Source organism: Lepisma saccharinum, chromosome 4 (genome assembly GCF_977018435.1).
Source record: "Lepisma saccharinum chromosome 4, izLepSacc3.1, whole genome shotgun sequence".
Lineage (NCBI taxonomy): Eukaryota > Metazoa > Arthropoda > Insecta > Zygentoma > Lepismatidae > Lepisma > Lepisma saccharinum.
The window spans coordinates 97,591,770-97,606,022 of NC_139232.1; the positions used below are offsets into that span (position 1 = coordinate 97,591,770).

The 14,253-nt window shown below is 40.1% G+C and overlaps 1 protein-coding gene across 2 annotated transcripts in view; it reads left to right on the forward strand.

Moving 5' to 3' along the window:
- Positions 1–14,253, forward strand: part of plx (PTB_TBC1D1_like and TBC domain-containing protein plx) — a 182,008-nt gene that overhangs the window by 15,001 nt on the left and 152,754 nt on the right. For both annotated transcript variants that reach the window (XM_083120929.1, XM_083120930.1), the window contains exon 3: positions 6,586–6,783. In XM_083120929.1, the coding sequence (XP_082977055.1) occupies positions 6,586–6,783 (198 nt within the window). The remainder of the gene's footprint in view (positions 1–6,585; positions 6,784–14,253) is intronic.

Consider the following 14,253-nt stretch of genomic DNA (forward strand, 5'->3'; position numbering starts at 1 on the left):
TATCTTCGTTATTTGTGTTTTCTGCATGCTGGAACCAATTTTGTATTACGTAAAACATAGATTTGAGAAGAAAAAAAACATAAATCCCGCGAGGGTACAGTGAGTCAACTGTCCCCAAAAATTCTAGGACTGAGCCGATACCACTTTGAACCAATAGTGATGCTCGAAAAAGTTATAACAATCAAGATTGGTGTGTAAGTATCCCAACTCCAGTTACACACACATGTTATCACCAGGACAATTCATGATTGTACTGCATGGGACCATTTTTGCCCACTCGTACTTATTCAAGTCTCTCACCCTCGAATGTTTATTACGAAATATCATTTTAATTTGACAATAATTGTAGTCACACATATGTGTAAAATATCCATCCGCCTTGGTAGTTTCAGTCCATAATCATCTATTTTATTTTCATATATCACTGTATTGGCAAGATAGGCTAAACTACATTTTAACATGGAGATGATGACTATGTTCATGTAAGTTTCATTTTCAGTTGTATCTTTCACTTCACAGTTCATATTTAAGAATCCATTATCACACACAAATTATGGTTATACGTGTACTACTGGGCTTCGAGTGTATACCTTTCATTTTGCCTGTTCGAGCGAAGCATCACCGATGCGAACTATTTGACGTTCAAGTTAAATCCTCTCCCTGCAACACACTAGTCTGCGTGGTGCAATGAAGAACAAAAATTCTTCTTGGAGAGTATTAGCTTCTTGCACAACCCCAGCGTGAAAACACTGTGAAAATTCGTTTGCGGCAGTCTTGCACACAGTGCCTATTGGCCAGACTTTCCACAGTGTGATTTTCACATTTTTGATGAGTCTTAAAAACCAGCTGAAGGATCTAACCTTTGTGTCATGCACTGATATGTGTGAGGAGGTCACATGAAAGGATTTCCATGAGAGGGTATCACTAATCTTATTGGTCAGTGGGGCATTATGACACCCAATCATGTCATATCACCCAGAAAATTTTAATTGTGACACCAACTAGTTCAAATTTCCATAAAACTTTTACACTTGCTAAGTAGCGACAAACCCATGTAATTTTTACTTTGTAGTCCTCAATGTTTCTGAGAGATAGGGGGGTCAAAGTTGTAGAGAATACCTTGGAAATGTCATATCACCTATGCTGTTTTTGGGGTGCATTCTATCTTCGTCTCCAGTTCACATACACCTTTGAAAATTTCAACATTTGTCAATAAAAGTATGTAGATTATTAAAAAAATATTTAATTAATACTGTAAGGATGAGAAGGTTTAAAAATTAGTTAACCTTAAAAATAACTAACATTTTTACACAAAATTGACAGTTATATTATGTGAGCTCTGTCATCCTCAGGCAGAAGAGTTACCAAGTGGCTTGCTTCCATATAAACCTCACAGTGTATCAGAAAGGACTGTAAAGAGAAAATTATTGGATCTTGGTTGTTTGAATGTATTTTTTATACATGTAAATACATAACTGAAATTTTATTAGAAATATATTTAACCATATAATTTATAATTATTAGCAATATTGAGTAATAGTTGTAATAATAATATACTCACAAACTCCTGATAGCTCAGTGGTCAGGACTGCTACACTGGAAGCTAGAAGGCTCATGTTTATTTCCAATGAAGATCCAATATTGTAGCTAAGATCCCTCAAAACAATAGGTTGACTTATGTTTAAATATACTTTTATACTAACTCAAAAAATATATTAGAATAATAATAATAATATCATAAATGTAATGGTACTTGTTTTTCATTCATTCATTAGCTTATTGTACTCTCAGATTCAGCAAAGGGGGAGATTCAGATGTTTGCAACTTCAAAAGGTGATGCCACACATGTAAGCCAGTGCATTATTCATTGTGCAGGTTTCATTCTTGCCGAGTCTGCACTGTGGTTATCAATATTCTCCCAGTTTCCCCAGAGTTGTTAAATCATTCCCTAAGCAGAAAATATGCGATACATATTGAGTGAAAGCAGAGAAACATTTAAAATGAAGTTCATCTCAACAGTAGTAAGTTCTTATAATTCAGTAATATTAAAATTTTTAATGGCAGCATAAGTAATCAAAATCCCAATATTTTTCTTTGCAATCTGCTCTGCGGTTCAGTTTTAACAAGGAAGTGCAGTAATTCCTTTTCCGTATGATGGTAATCCTTATTTTAAACAGTAATATTTTTGTCGAAAAAAACAACAACTTTAAAGTAAATGTTGTTTTTCTTTTGTTTTCTAGTTATTCAAGCTCAATATTTTTTTTTCCGGAAATCTACTTTTTTTTCTACTGCAAGAAAGTGGTCGTTGGGAATGCCTGTCCCTAGCCGTTTTCAAAATCTTTGTTCCCTGTATTTCATGGACTATGAAGTGTAGGAGAGAAATTTTACATCTGTGCTGACCCTTTCGTTGTAGCATCAAGTATGTGAAGTTTCATGAAAATTTGAGTTGGTGGGTGGATGGCCTGGGCGAACTCACGTTCAGTGTTCCCAATGGAACATATATCTCAGTGCTTCTGTTGATTTTAATTTTTTAAAATCTTTTTAGAAGCAAGGGAAGTATATTCTGACATAATTGCTTGAGATGTATTGATCACAACTCCAAAGAAATCAGTTGCATTCCATCATTTACATCTTAACAAAATGATTAATGCATTTATTTAACAATATTACAAATTGTTAGTTGGCTATTTCGAAATTGAAATGTAGTAACAATTGCTGAACATAGCAGTACAAAAAGCAAAATAAACTAAACCATCAAACGACTGTTCCATGAATTTCAGGAAGAGGGCAACGTCCGAGAAAGATCTTGTTAAGTGGGGTGCAAAGGGAGTAATCCACTGGAAACTGCTTGCAATAAAAGTAAAAGAGAAATTGAAAACAAGCAAGCTGCACTTGTTATAGGCAAGATCTTTCATCACGACAATGCAAAGTCCTGCAGAGTTTGTGCACCCAGTGAATATTACTGGGTCCTAGTTATGAGAGTGTTACTGACCCCTATAACCATCACGTGTGAACTGCCACCTTTTCCGATTTCTGCAAAACTCCTTTAATGAAATATTTTAAAAAAATCTAGTGGGATTGAAGGTATCAAAAGTGCACGAGAATCGTTTTTCTTACTTCAAAGAGAGTTTTATTGAAGAGGCTACAGACAATGATGACTATTGCTACGTAAAAAATATAACCCTCTAGTTAATATTATTTTCCTCTTTACAAAATTAGCTTAAACTCGGTCTATTTTCAAAATCGTTTATAAGGTGTGAGATTTCGAAAATTATTTTTGGAAACGCTAGGTTAATTTTTCTAGTTAGGGGTTATTCAGAATATTCAGCCCGAGGAGGGTAGGGGTGGTGGTAAGGTTGTTGTCATTGGAAATGGAAAGGGACATTAAAACTTGGGGGGATACATATCAATGATTCTTGCCCGGAAAGCTGAATAATTTGCTCAGATTTTAGATAGGGAGTTAGTAATTGTAGTTTATAAACTAGTTTCAATCATGGTTTTCTCAGCAGGGAGGGGGGGACGCGGGAGGATGCTATCTCCCCGGTTCAGATAATTTTCATAAAGCATGCCTCCCAGTTAGGATAAGTTGCATAAGCATCCCTCCCAGTTAGGATAAGTTGCATAAGCATCCCTCCCACTAGTGCATTGTCTCCGTGTCAACCCACAGAGCTACAAACACCCCCCCACACACACACACACATATCCCGAAACCCGACCAAGCACCCCCCAGCTAGGAATTTCCACTTCGAGCACTGGGTTATCCTGGTATTTTGCAGGTTTCGTTGTGTTACCTTGCACCTTCATGCTTAGAAGTGTGAAAGGATTCACACTCTCGGCGCAACATGTTACATGCATAACGACCCACGTGCCTTGCACTCGAGAGGTTTTCTTGAGTTGCAATCCTTGTATGGAACCTATCTTGTAAGCACGCTTGTTCTCTAAGTTGTGGAATACCGCTCCTTCCTCGGATGTTTGAAATATTTGAGTGTGTCTTGAATCGTACTAGGAGAAAGTGCTTAATCGTTTTCGAAGAATATAATTTTCCGTGTATTGGGGAAGTGTGGTTAAGGGTAGTCAGCCTTTTTGGAAATACCATTTACTCCCAAGAATATTCACACTCACATGCCGAACTTATCGAACGCGAGGTAAAATGTGTTTAGTTGCCAAGATATTTTGCCTCTTGGGGGGAGGGTATATAATCAATTATATAATTGTATCGCTACTAAGGCTGCTGTGTGTATAGGATACCGTCGTACGAGATCCAGAGGAACATAACTCCAAAATGCCGTTTTCAGTTTTGTTTATTTAAATAAACATCTCTGAAGAGCACTGTTTGGAGTCAGTCAGACATATTCCTGAGAGTACATTATTTCCTCTCTCCTCTACATTTGATAAATTGAGTTACGTCACTCTGGCTCTCACACGACGATATACGACCAAAAATAAATGTCTAGTATTAGTTGTCCATTTTTTGTGAAATCCACATAATTTTTTTTCAGAAAGATTGATGATCATTTTGCGAGTTCAATTGTGTGTACACTCCACGTCATTTTTTCTGCAGGGCATTTGCATTATGTTTGTTCCAGGAAGTACTGGTGTATCATGCAGCCACATGAAACAAGCGTATTCCATCGAATTGAGAAGGAAATGCAGTGTGATAAACTTTGTGTTGTGACGAAGCTATCACATTGAGGCCGATAACTTGTTCGGAAGCCAGAATTGACTTGACTTATTTTTCCATGTAGTGAACCGTTATGGCACCATTGTTATTTCTCTAAATAAAATGTCAGTTGCGAATCATGTTAAGCAAACTTGTATTATTACTTAGTTATGTTTGATTTTTTTTATGCTCACTTTATCTGCTGATAGACTAGTCAGGATTGGACCTGCCATTTAAAGTGGTATTTTGTGGCGGAGTGGTTAGCACAGCCGCTACCACCCCAGAAGTCCCGGGTTCGAATCCAGGCCTGGCCTTCGATGTTCAGTGGGAGGGAAATTCCAGTAACTGGTACAGGCGAGGAACTGTTTGTGACAGTTGTGATGAAACATTCACGAGTGTTCGAAGTGTTGATAATATATCTTCTATCGCCTACACTTTGTTTTGGATTCTGTTCTTCCAACAGTCCGCAACGAACCATGTGGTTTGTTGTCGAAGGAGGTGGTTTTCCTTCAGGGTGAAGGAATTGTGGATTTGTTTGAACCTTTAATTCTCTGTTTGTTTCAAGTACGAAATGTGGCATAGCAGTATCTCACCCCGACCACTTCAAATTAGAAGGCATGGCATCGATCTATATATCCACTGAATGAAAGAGCAGTGATCTAACACCTCACACCTTAGAGGGGATGAATGGTAGGAAATAAATCGAACTGTGCAATCTGTAATGCCATTTTTGTACCCTGGCCACAAGATGTTGTCTATGAAGTTTATAATCATTTCCAGATCGTTTCTGAAAAGGAGTATATTGGTTTCAGTGTGCATGTTGTTGTCTATATCAGTCATAAATGCCTATTTCGAATATAATTGCCTTTTTGTGTGTTTAAAACGGAGAAACTGGGAAAATCTGTTAATTATGAACTTTTGGCACATATTTTGTAATTGTTGGTACCTTTTGCCTGTCCATTTTGAGAATTTTTAGTGTTTGTCAATCCTCAGACTAGTAATGAGTGCCTTCAATGGAGGAAACAACGGCAGTGAGAATTCGTTGACTTGCTTATTGTCTGGCAGTGATTCATCCACACTTCCAGATGAAAGAAACTGAATAAACTCCAACCATCCGATGCTATACTACTATGAAACGCTCAGTCTTGTGTGTCTTGTTGCGGATTGGAACCAGTAACATACGCTAAGAAAGGTTTCATGATGGAGAAATTGCCTTCTTTGTTGTTAAGTAACAGCTCGAACATTGATGCAACGTGAAGTATGTTGCAATAGTGCGGCCTTGGAGTTGTATGTGTTGCGAAGGTGACTGGGATGTGTCTATGTCTTTATTGACGTGCGTCTTATGACCTGTGATCTTGAGTTGAATATTCGCTTTCTAAGAATACGCTTCGTCCTAGGCGGTGCAATATATGAAATTGTAATGGTCTTATACAATCGTTGAGCAAATCGTTTACATTTTTTTTTTTTTTTTTGACTTTGTAGTTTTCGATATTTCCCCTCTACTCCTTAACCACATCCCGTGGCGTAGTGGTTAGCGTGATTTTCTGGGAAGCCAAGGATCCGAACATGGGCGTAACTGGGAGCTTAGCTTTGGGAAGGGGGGGGGGCGCAAAATTGAAAAGTTTTCCATTCCATCGCTAAATAACTGTAGCATTTGCTTTGAAAACATTTGGTGAAAAATGCTTTTAAAATTTGACAGGTCATTTTTTAATATTTGGGTTTTTTTTTACTATTTTTAGGCCAGAAATGCATTGTTAGCAGCCTTTAGATTTCATTAAATACCTTAAACACCATATCTTTAATTACGATTAATACAAAGCTATAGTAGAAATGCGATGAAAAATAGGGAAAATAGGTACAAAAAATTCACGAATTAGTAGAAATTGAAATAATAATAATATACTCTCTTCCTTTGTTTATTGCAGGTGCATCTTGGCGTGCAAGATGGGTATGTGCGGGCCACGTGCGCAGAGACTAAGAAAAGACTCTTCCAGCATCCTGTGTGCAACATTGCCCGCTTCTCTCAGTCAAACACGAACCATGCGTGTTTCATGTATCTATTGAAGGACCCGACAGAGCCTTTAATAGGCTGCTATCTGTACCAGGCCCCCGATCAAAATGTTGTAAGTAATCACAAAGTGTTTGTTTATCTTCTCCCTTCACCCTCTTGTCTGTCTTGACCTGGTGTAACAGATGAAAATGAATTTGCAATTATTGAGCATGCTTGACCGTGACCTGCATTTTTTACTGGCCTTGAATGCCTTGAAAGAGAATTTCGATTATTTTTTTTGGTTAGCTGTTGGAATTTGTTTTGGATGGGATTGATAAGAGAGTTGCCTGCAAGTTGAGTACCCGCGTTGTCTGCCTGTGTGCGCATTGCGTCATTGTCGTATCCATGCAACCGGCTCCCGTGGCGGAGTACTTAGCACAGCGCGCTACGACGCCATGCGTCCCAGGTTCGAATCCCGCCACGGGTGTTCTTTGTGACTCTCCCTTCATCAATTTTAACACATCAGCACTCATGCTCATCGTCACGATTAGCCAGAAGTAACAGAAAAGCGACGCTAAATAACAAAAATAGTTGTAATTTAGCACCTATCAATCTAGCCACCAATGTTCCAGGGTTCAAATCCCGTCGAGGACATTGAATGTTCTTCAGTGCCGTCGTATCATCACGCATCCTCATCGCCGCGATTAACCAAAAGTCGAAGAAAAGCGGCGCTAAATAATAAACATACAAGCAAGTATCTATTTCAGTACAATTTTACTCATAATAATTCTCCAATACACCATTCGAAGTCTGAACCTCACAGGAGTTTCTATCCTTTAGGGATATAAAGAGCAACGACCAAACATGTATTTTTTTTAGTGCTGTTCATATGTATTTTATTTGAATAATAGCGGCCACAGTACAGCATGCACAAGTACTAATTTTTAATGTGTTATTTCTGGGTATACTCCTGTAAGATGTTATATTTATAAGTTCGGTGGATTTTTTCAGAAAAAGGACTGTGGCTATATTACCAGTGAAGCGAAATGATCCGACGAAAACGCCACCACATTTTTCTATTCAAATATAACATGTTACCACAGCACGAATTTTATATACAATGCAGATTAGATTATGTTATAATTATCAATATTTCCTATCAACAAGATGATTACCACCGATTGAATGTAATCTGATCTGTAATCTTTATTCTTCATATAATTCATTGCATCTCGTATTAATAAAGCATAAGGAGTGTATAAAATATCGATGATATGAGGTTCGATAACCAAACAAAGATCGCCGATTTTAGTCACACAATCCTTATGCTTATTGTCGAGAAGTGGAGGTGCTTTTACTGCGCTGATCAGCTGCTGGATCCATGCTTGTGGGTTTTCCCCTCGGAATTAATTGACTTTCAAAGGGTGGCTGGCTGCTGTCAAATGCGTCACCTGGCTGACTTCCAAGACAATCTCCAAGGTTACAGAGATCTCCCTTGAAATGCACCAAAGATCTTTACCTCCGCGGTAACTTTAATTTTATTTATCAAGAGTGTGTGTATTATAAATCGGGCTTGAGTATTTAGAACATTACATTAGTAGTCTTAATAGGGAATTTATTTTCCTTATACATAATTCATATGTGGCAACAAACATTCTTATATACCACAGGGCCAAGCCTAGCCTTATGTATGTGGATGCCAGAGACTGACAGCTTCATCCGGCTCCCTTGTTTACAATTTCAGTGCGTACTTTTTAGTCCAAGTTATTCCAGAGTGTTAGTTATATTTTAATATAGAAGTTTCCAATGAAGGCACATGAGGGGTGTAGAGGTAGGGCTCCACACAGTCTCGATCTTGCTCGTAGTGATGTGATCAGCGCCATCCTACGGCTGCCTTTACCCCCCCCCCCCCCCCAGGTACCCATTTCTTAGAGGCTGGTTGAACCACAGAACCGCTTTATGTAGAAACAAGGTCGGAAAATCCCCACCTCGGGAATCGAATCCGGTTCTCCATGATTTTGACTACATTTCACATCTCTCTACATCTCTTTTTGTTAATTTTGTTGCCCCCTTTTCAAGCAGATTTTCCTCAATGGGTGCCTCATTGCAGATCGAGGTCTGGTGCTGGAGCCCGTCAAGCCCCGTAACGAAATCTTGGTGTACACAGGTTGTGCAGGACAATGTTTTGTGTATTGCACTTTCTTAGCTTTCGCATAAAAGTGCAACAATATAATGATTGTTCGTTGAATAACGCTCTTGAATGGACAGCCTCCATATCGATCCAAAGTATAGTAGAAGTATTTTCCGCATAGTAGAGGTTGGGGTAAACAATGGACCGACTCCATAATAATGACCTGTCAGAGCGAGATAGGATTATCAAGTGAGAGGATACTTTTGTTCGGATAGTGTATACGATTTAGGTACAATAAGATGAATGACAGTCAAGAGAGAGGAGGGGAAACCGCCAATCCTGCGTGTGCGTAAGTTTTCGATATGTGCTGCAAAATAAGATATTGCCCTTCCCCATTCATGTTTTATTATTACAAGTAGGTTTCGTCTGACACATGATCACGTGTGACACTATCTCTGTGGCGGAGTGCTTAGCACAGCGCGCTTCGACGGCAAGGATGGTTTGAATCTCGGTCTGTCCCACGAGGAAAGGAAATGCCTGACTCGATGCAAGAAGTCCTTACTCTGGGAATGGAAACTGTCTGTAACAGCTGCTCGCAGCTCTTCGGGTGCGAAGCGGTGACCCTTCAGGCTATTTTTCAGGGAAGCAAGATCCGAAAGTCGCATGGACTGAAGTCTGGGATGTAAGGTGGGTGTCAAGCCATTTTCCGGTGAAACTTTTGCAAACGTTTGCCTCACGGGGACGGACATGGTCATGCGGAAGAATACGACAGCGTGTCACAGTTCGTTGCGGAATTGATCATCTGTACTTTCAATATATATGTATGTATGTATGTATGTATGTGTGTGTGTGTGTGTGTGTGTGTTTTTTTCTTTTCCAGTTTCCTACTTCCGTTCGCTAATAATGTAGTAGATTAAATAATGTGCACTCAGGATCCCCAGTTCCGCATTGTGCTGTTTGAGCAAGCCCACGAGTCCTTTCTTAGTGGGAAAGGAAGTTTCCGACGTGTACCACAAGAAACAGCCATGGGGCGTCGATTTATAACCGGAAGATCTAACTTAATCCATGTTCTCCCGGAACTATGTTGCAGTGATTCCAACACGAAGTCTTTTGCTAAAAAAAAACAATCCCTTCATACTTCTTGTATTTCCATAAGCCATGACTAATGGCTACATTTGTGGGAGGACGTTTTGCGTCACAAGTCTGTTTGACCTAGGCAAAGAGACAAAGGAGTTGTGTACAACCGAGGTGGCCGACGGACATAAAAACGCAATTATCTCCCGAGTCTTATGTAAGGTCTGCAGCAATAGCACTACATCAGAGCGTGAGAGGGTCAAGGCTTCGTTGGAAAGGTTTATGCTCTTTCTGGTGTGCACAGAGGGGGTTTAATCTTGGGTAGGATATAGGGAAAATTTGTTCCTTCTTCCGTTGGAAAGGTGTGTATTGTGTTGACATTGGTCAGTCGCGAGGACGATCTAGACATGGATGTGGTGATTAGCATTATAAATGGCAGAGAGTTACTTTCGTGTTCTGTGCATATTTCATGAGATAGAAATAGAAAGAGGGAAAATGGAGATTTGAAGTTGGAAATGGAAAGAGAGAAAATGGAAGTGGGAAGATAGAGAAAACATTAGACAAAACGGGATATAGAAACGGAAAGAAAATAGATATGCGAATATAGAAACAGAGAGAAGTGCGAGAAGAGAGAGAGAGAGAGATGAAGATAGAGGTGAGACTAGAGAAGGAAAGTGATGAAGAGAGAGATTTCGAAGGAGATAGAAAGAGGTGAGAAGATAGAAAAAGAGAAAGAATGAGATATATTGCAGAAACAGGAAGAAAGAAAATAGAGACAAAATGAAAGAGGTTGCAAGAGAGAAACATAGATGGTAAGATAAAACAGAAAGAGAGAAGATGAGAGAAATAGGATGGTAGATGAAAGAGGAAGAAAAAATGAGATGAGAATATGGAAACAGATTGAGAGAGTTTGGAAGATAGAAACAGAACGAGAAGAGAGGAACATTAAGATAGAAAGAGAGATGATGAGAGAAAGAGGGGGAAAACAAATATATAGAGATGGGAATGTAGAAACGGATAGAGGATAAGAGAAATAGGAAGGGAGAGAAAAGTAGGGATGGGAATGTAGAAGCAGAAAGAGTGAGATAGGAGAATAGAAACAGAAACTGAGAAAAATGGAAATATTGAACAAGAAAGAGAGAAAATAGAGACGGGAAGATAACGCTAATACTTTTTGCACAAAAATGCTCATAGGCTATTTCGGCGTCTGTGACGTGTCCTATGTTAGTGTTTTCCCGTTCCAACGCCAGGATCACGTCTCCCCGTCTTCTCCGTTGCTCAAGAAGCAGAGACTCCAGTTGGTTTTTCCTCCCGGGGAGGGAGGCTTGCGTAATAGGAAGTTCCCGAACGGCTAAATCGGCAACAGCTTATCTAATTTTCCAGCATGTCTGACCACGTTAGACGGTGTGTCCTCAATTGCTCCATTATCTGTAATAGGACGACGACACTGTTGTTTTCTTCTTTTTCGAGCCGGGACAAGCAATTTGCGTTTGATAATTGTTGTTCTTGCTGTCGAACGGAGCACCCGGTTTTGAAACCGGAGATTTGCATTCCTTAACCCCCCCTCCCCCTTCTTTGCTGGTTCGCGTGCGAGTTCGTTGACCTTTTTCTCGTTTCCTTTGCGTCAAAGGCGTCTGCCACGCCTGCTATCTTCACTCTTAGCCTTTCATATTTACACTCATCTTGTGGCGATTGCCAGTTGTAATATGTAAAAGTCTGTGGGTAAAGCTTTAATCCTTCATGTGTGGACTTTACTCCCCGTTGACTTCAGTCTCAAGAGTTGAAGGTCGGCCACACACGGCCTCAACCTCCAAGCTCGAGGTCGGCCTCAGCCTCCGAACCCCATCTTGGCCTCCGGCCTCACAGGGCCTCAGCCTCCGAACCGCATCTTGGCCTCCGGCCTCACAGGCCCTCAGCCTCCGAACTCCATCTCGACCTCCAGCCACACACGGCCTCAGCCTCCGAACTCCAATCTCTGCCCCCAGCCACACACAGCTTCAGCCTCCGAACTCCATCTCGGCCTCCAGCCACACACGGCCTCAGCCTCCGAACTCCATCTCGCCCTCACACGGCCTCAGCCTCCGAACTCCCATCTCGGCCTCCAGCCACACACGGCCTCAGCCTCCGAACTCCATCTCGGCCTTCGGCCTCACACGGTCTCAGCCTTCGACCTCCAACTCTGCCTCCGGCCTCACAGGGCCTCAGCCTCCAAGCTCAAGGTCGGCCTCACACGGTCTCAGCCTCCGAACTTCATCTCGGCCTCCAGCCACACATGGCCTCAGCCTCCGAACTCCAACTCGACCTCAGCCTCTCAATGGTCTTGGAGGCGATGCCCGGCCTCCGGAGGCTGGACATCTCTACTCCCCAGTGGTCGCATGGGCATTGGTAGCGTTCATTTCAAACCAGCATAGCAATAGAAATAGCAAACCTTGTTATTTTTATTGTAATACAGGCTGTCTATCAGTCAAGAATGTCAAGAAATTAAGCTTGGAATCAAGAATTTTTACTATTTTTTTTTACAGTATATAACATTTACATTGTTATATACCTGTTCTGGGATTTGATAAAATTGAATGTTTGGAAATCTAAAATTGTATTGAGTTTTGGTTAAGATTTGTTCAATTTGTTTCTTAACAATTACCTTCTTGTATGCTTGAGGTTGTGTAAAATTATTAAATAAAGTAATGTGGTCTTTTACCTTTGAGGATGAAGTCTGAAGCATTAATTTTTACATGCATTAATAATTAAAGCAAGTCTAAATCTCTTGTTAAAGTACAGCGTAAGTTCTCATCTTAACCGGCCTTGTAGTAAGAGTTTTTCATTGAATAAAAATATCTATTTTCGTAATTTCCAACTATACCTACGTAGGGCGTGATTAAATAAATGTTAAGAAAAAGGGGAAAAGGTCAAGAAAATGTTATGAGAAAGTCAAGAATTTTAGATTTATTGTTTTGGTAGTAATAGCAGAAATTAAGATTGGTTAGTTAGTATTTGAACACAATAACCAAAGTAAAAACTGCACTGATCGAAAAAGTTTGGTACAAGATACAGGAACGAGGTTATTTTTCATATTCTACTGTTTAATTCAGTGTTCAAAATTCCAAAAAATAGTTTTCTGTGTAAGGTCAAACAAACTTGGAATAAAAATTTAGTAACAAAATAGAATAGCTATTCAATTTCATTACACTAACTGTATGGAATATAAAAAAAATGAAAAACGGTTGTGCTGGATTCATCTGTTGTATCCAGTAGAAAAGCTAATCCGAGGAGATAATGATGATGATAACGATATAATTTGGAATAAAATTGGTTCATTTCTATGAGTTCATAACCATGCTCAGTGCTTTTTTTTTCTGACGGTACTCAACGGTACGCCGTACCGGCACCTTTTTATGGGTGAGAATCTTATAGTAACATTTATTTTAAGGAAAGACGTGTGTGTGTGTGTGTGTGCAACTACATGGAAGCACAATCATTTATGAACATATCACAGGGGTGCCAGAAGTGATCTTTTTGGAAGAGATCCAACCGTCAACCTCCCTTCCAAGCAGTACACCCTGGACTGCATTTTGCAGGCTAACGGGGCTCTGGCGTCCATATACAGTTTGTGATTGTCTCTTCATCTCACCATCATTCATCTTCGTCTTCGCGATTAGCCAAGAGTGGCAGAAAAGCTAAGTAAAATAATATGAATTACTCAGTCAACATACCACAATATTTTGAGTACTTTTATGATGAACACAATAACAAACCACCTTGAAGAGTACTGGATCCTTTCTTTCCAGAAAAGAAGCACTGGCCATGCGAATTATTATTATTGTTATTTCTACTTGCCAAGTTTTATCAGTAGCCTGCCACCCCCATAAAAAAAATTGTCGATGTCCATGGGTGGTCGTAACGCCATCCCACATTTAACAGAGGAGACGAGAGACAGTTGAATGTCACTCGAAAGTCGAACGAGACAGGCCTTTACAACACAAGACGAGACCTGCATAAGTAACATAAGACGAGTCTGGGAATGAGACGTGCATTTCACACGAGACGTGAGTTCGACACACTGGACGAGACCGAAAATGAACTTGTAAAACGAGACTAAGCGGAGAACGAGACAGACCTTTCCTAACATGAATCGATACCGAGAAGGTCACAAATTTGTAACACGAGACGAGAACGAGACATGCATTTGTAATACGGGCCGAGAACAAGACAAATTGGTGACACGAGACTAGAACAAGGCACTTTCTCATGTACTAAATCCCGTCTTTTCATGATACCATCCTTATACTAAAGAACAGCCGTGTGTGTGTGTGTACCAGCCTTCTTATGTCTGTAAAGAAGTCTCGATTGCTCCACTGTCCACTCTTCAGCGTAGGCGGAACAACCCGAAACTCCTTGAAC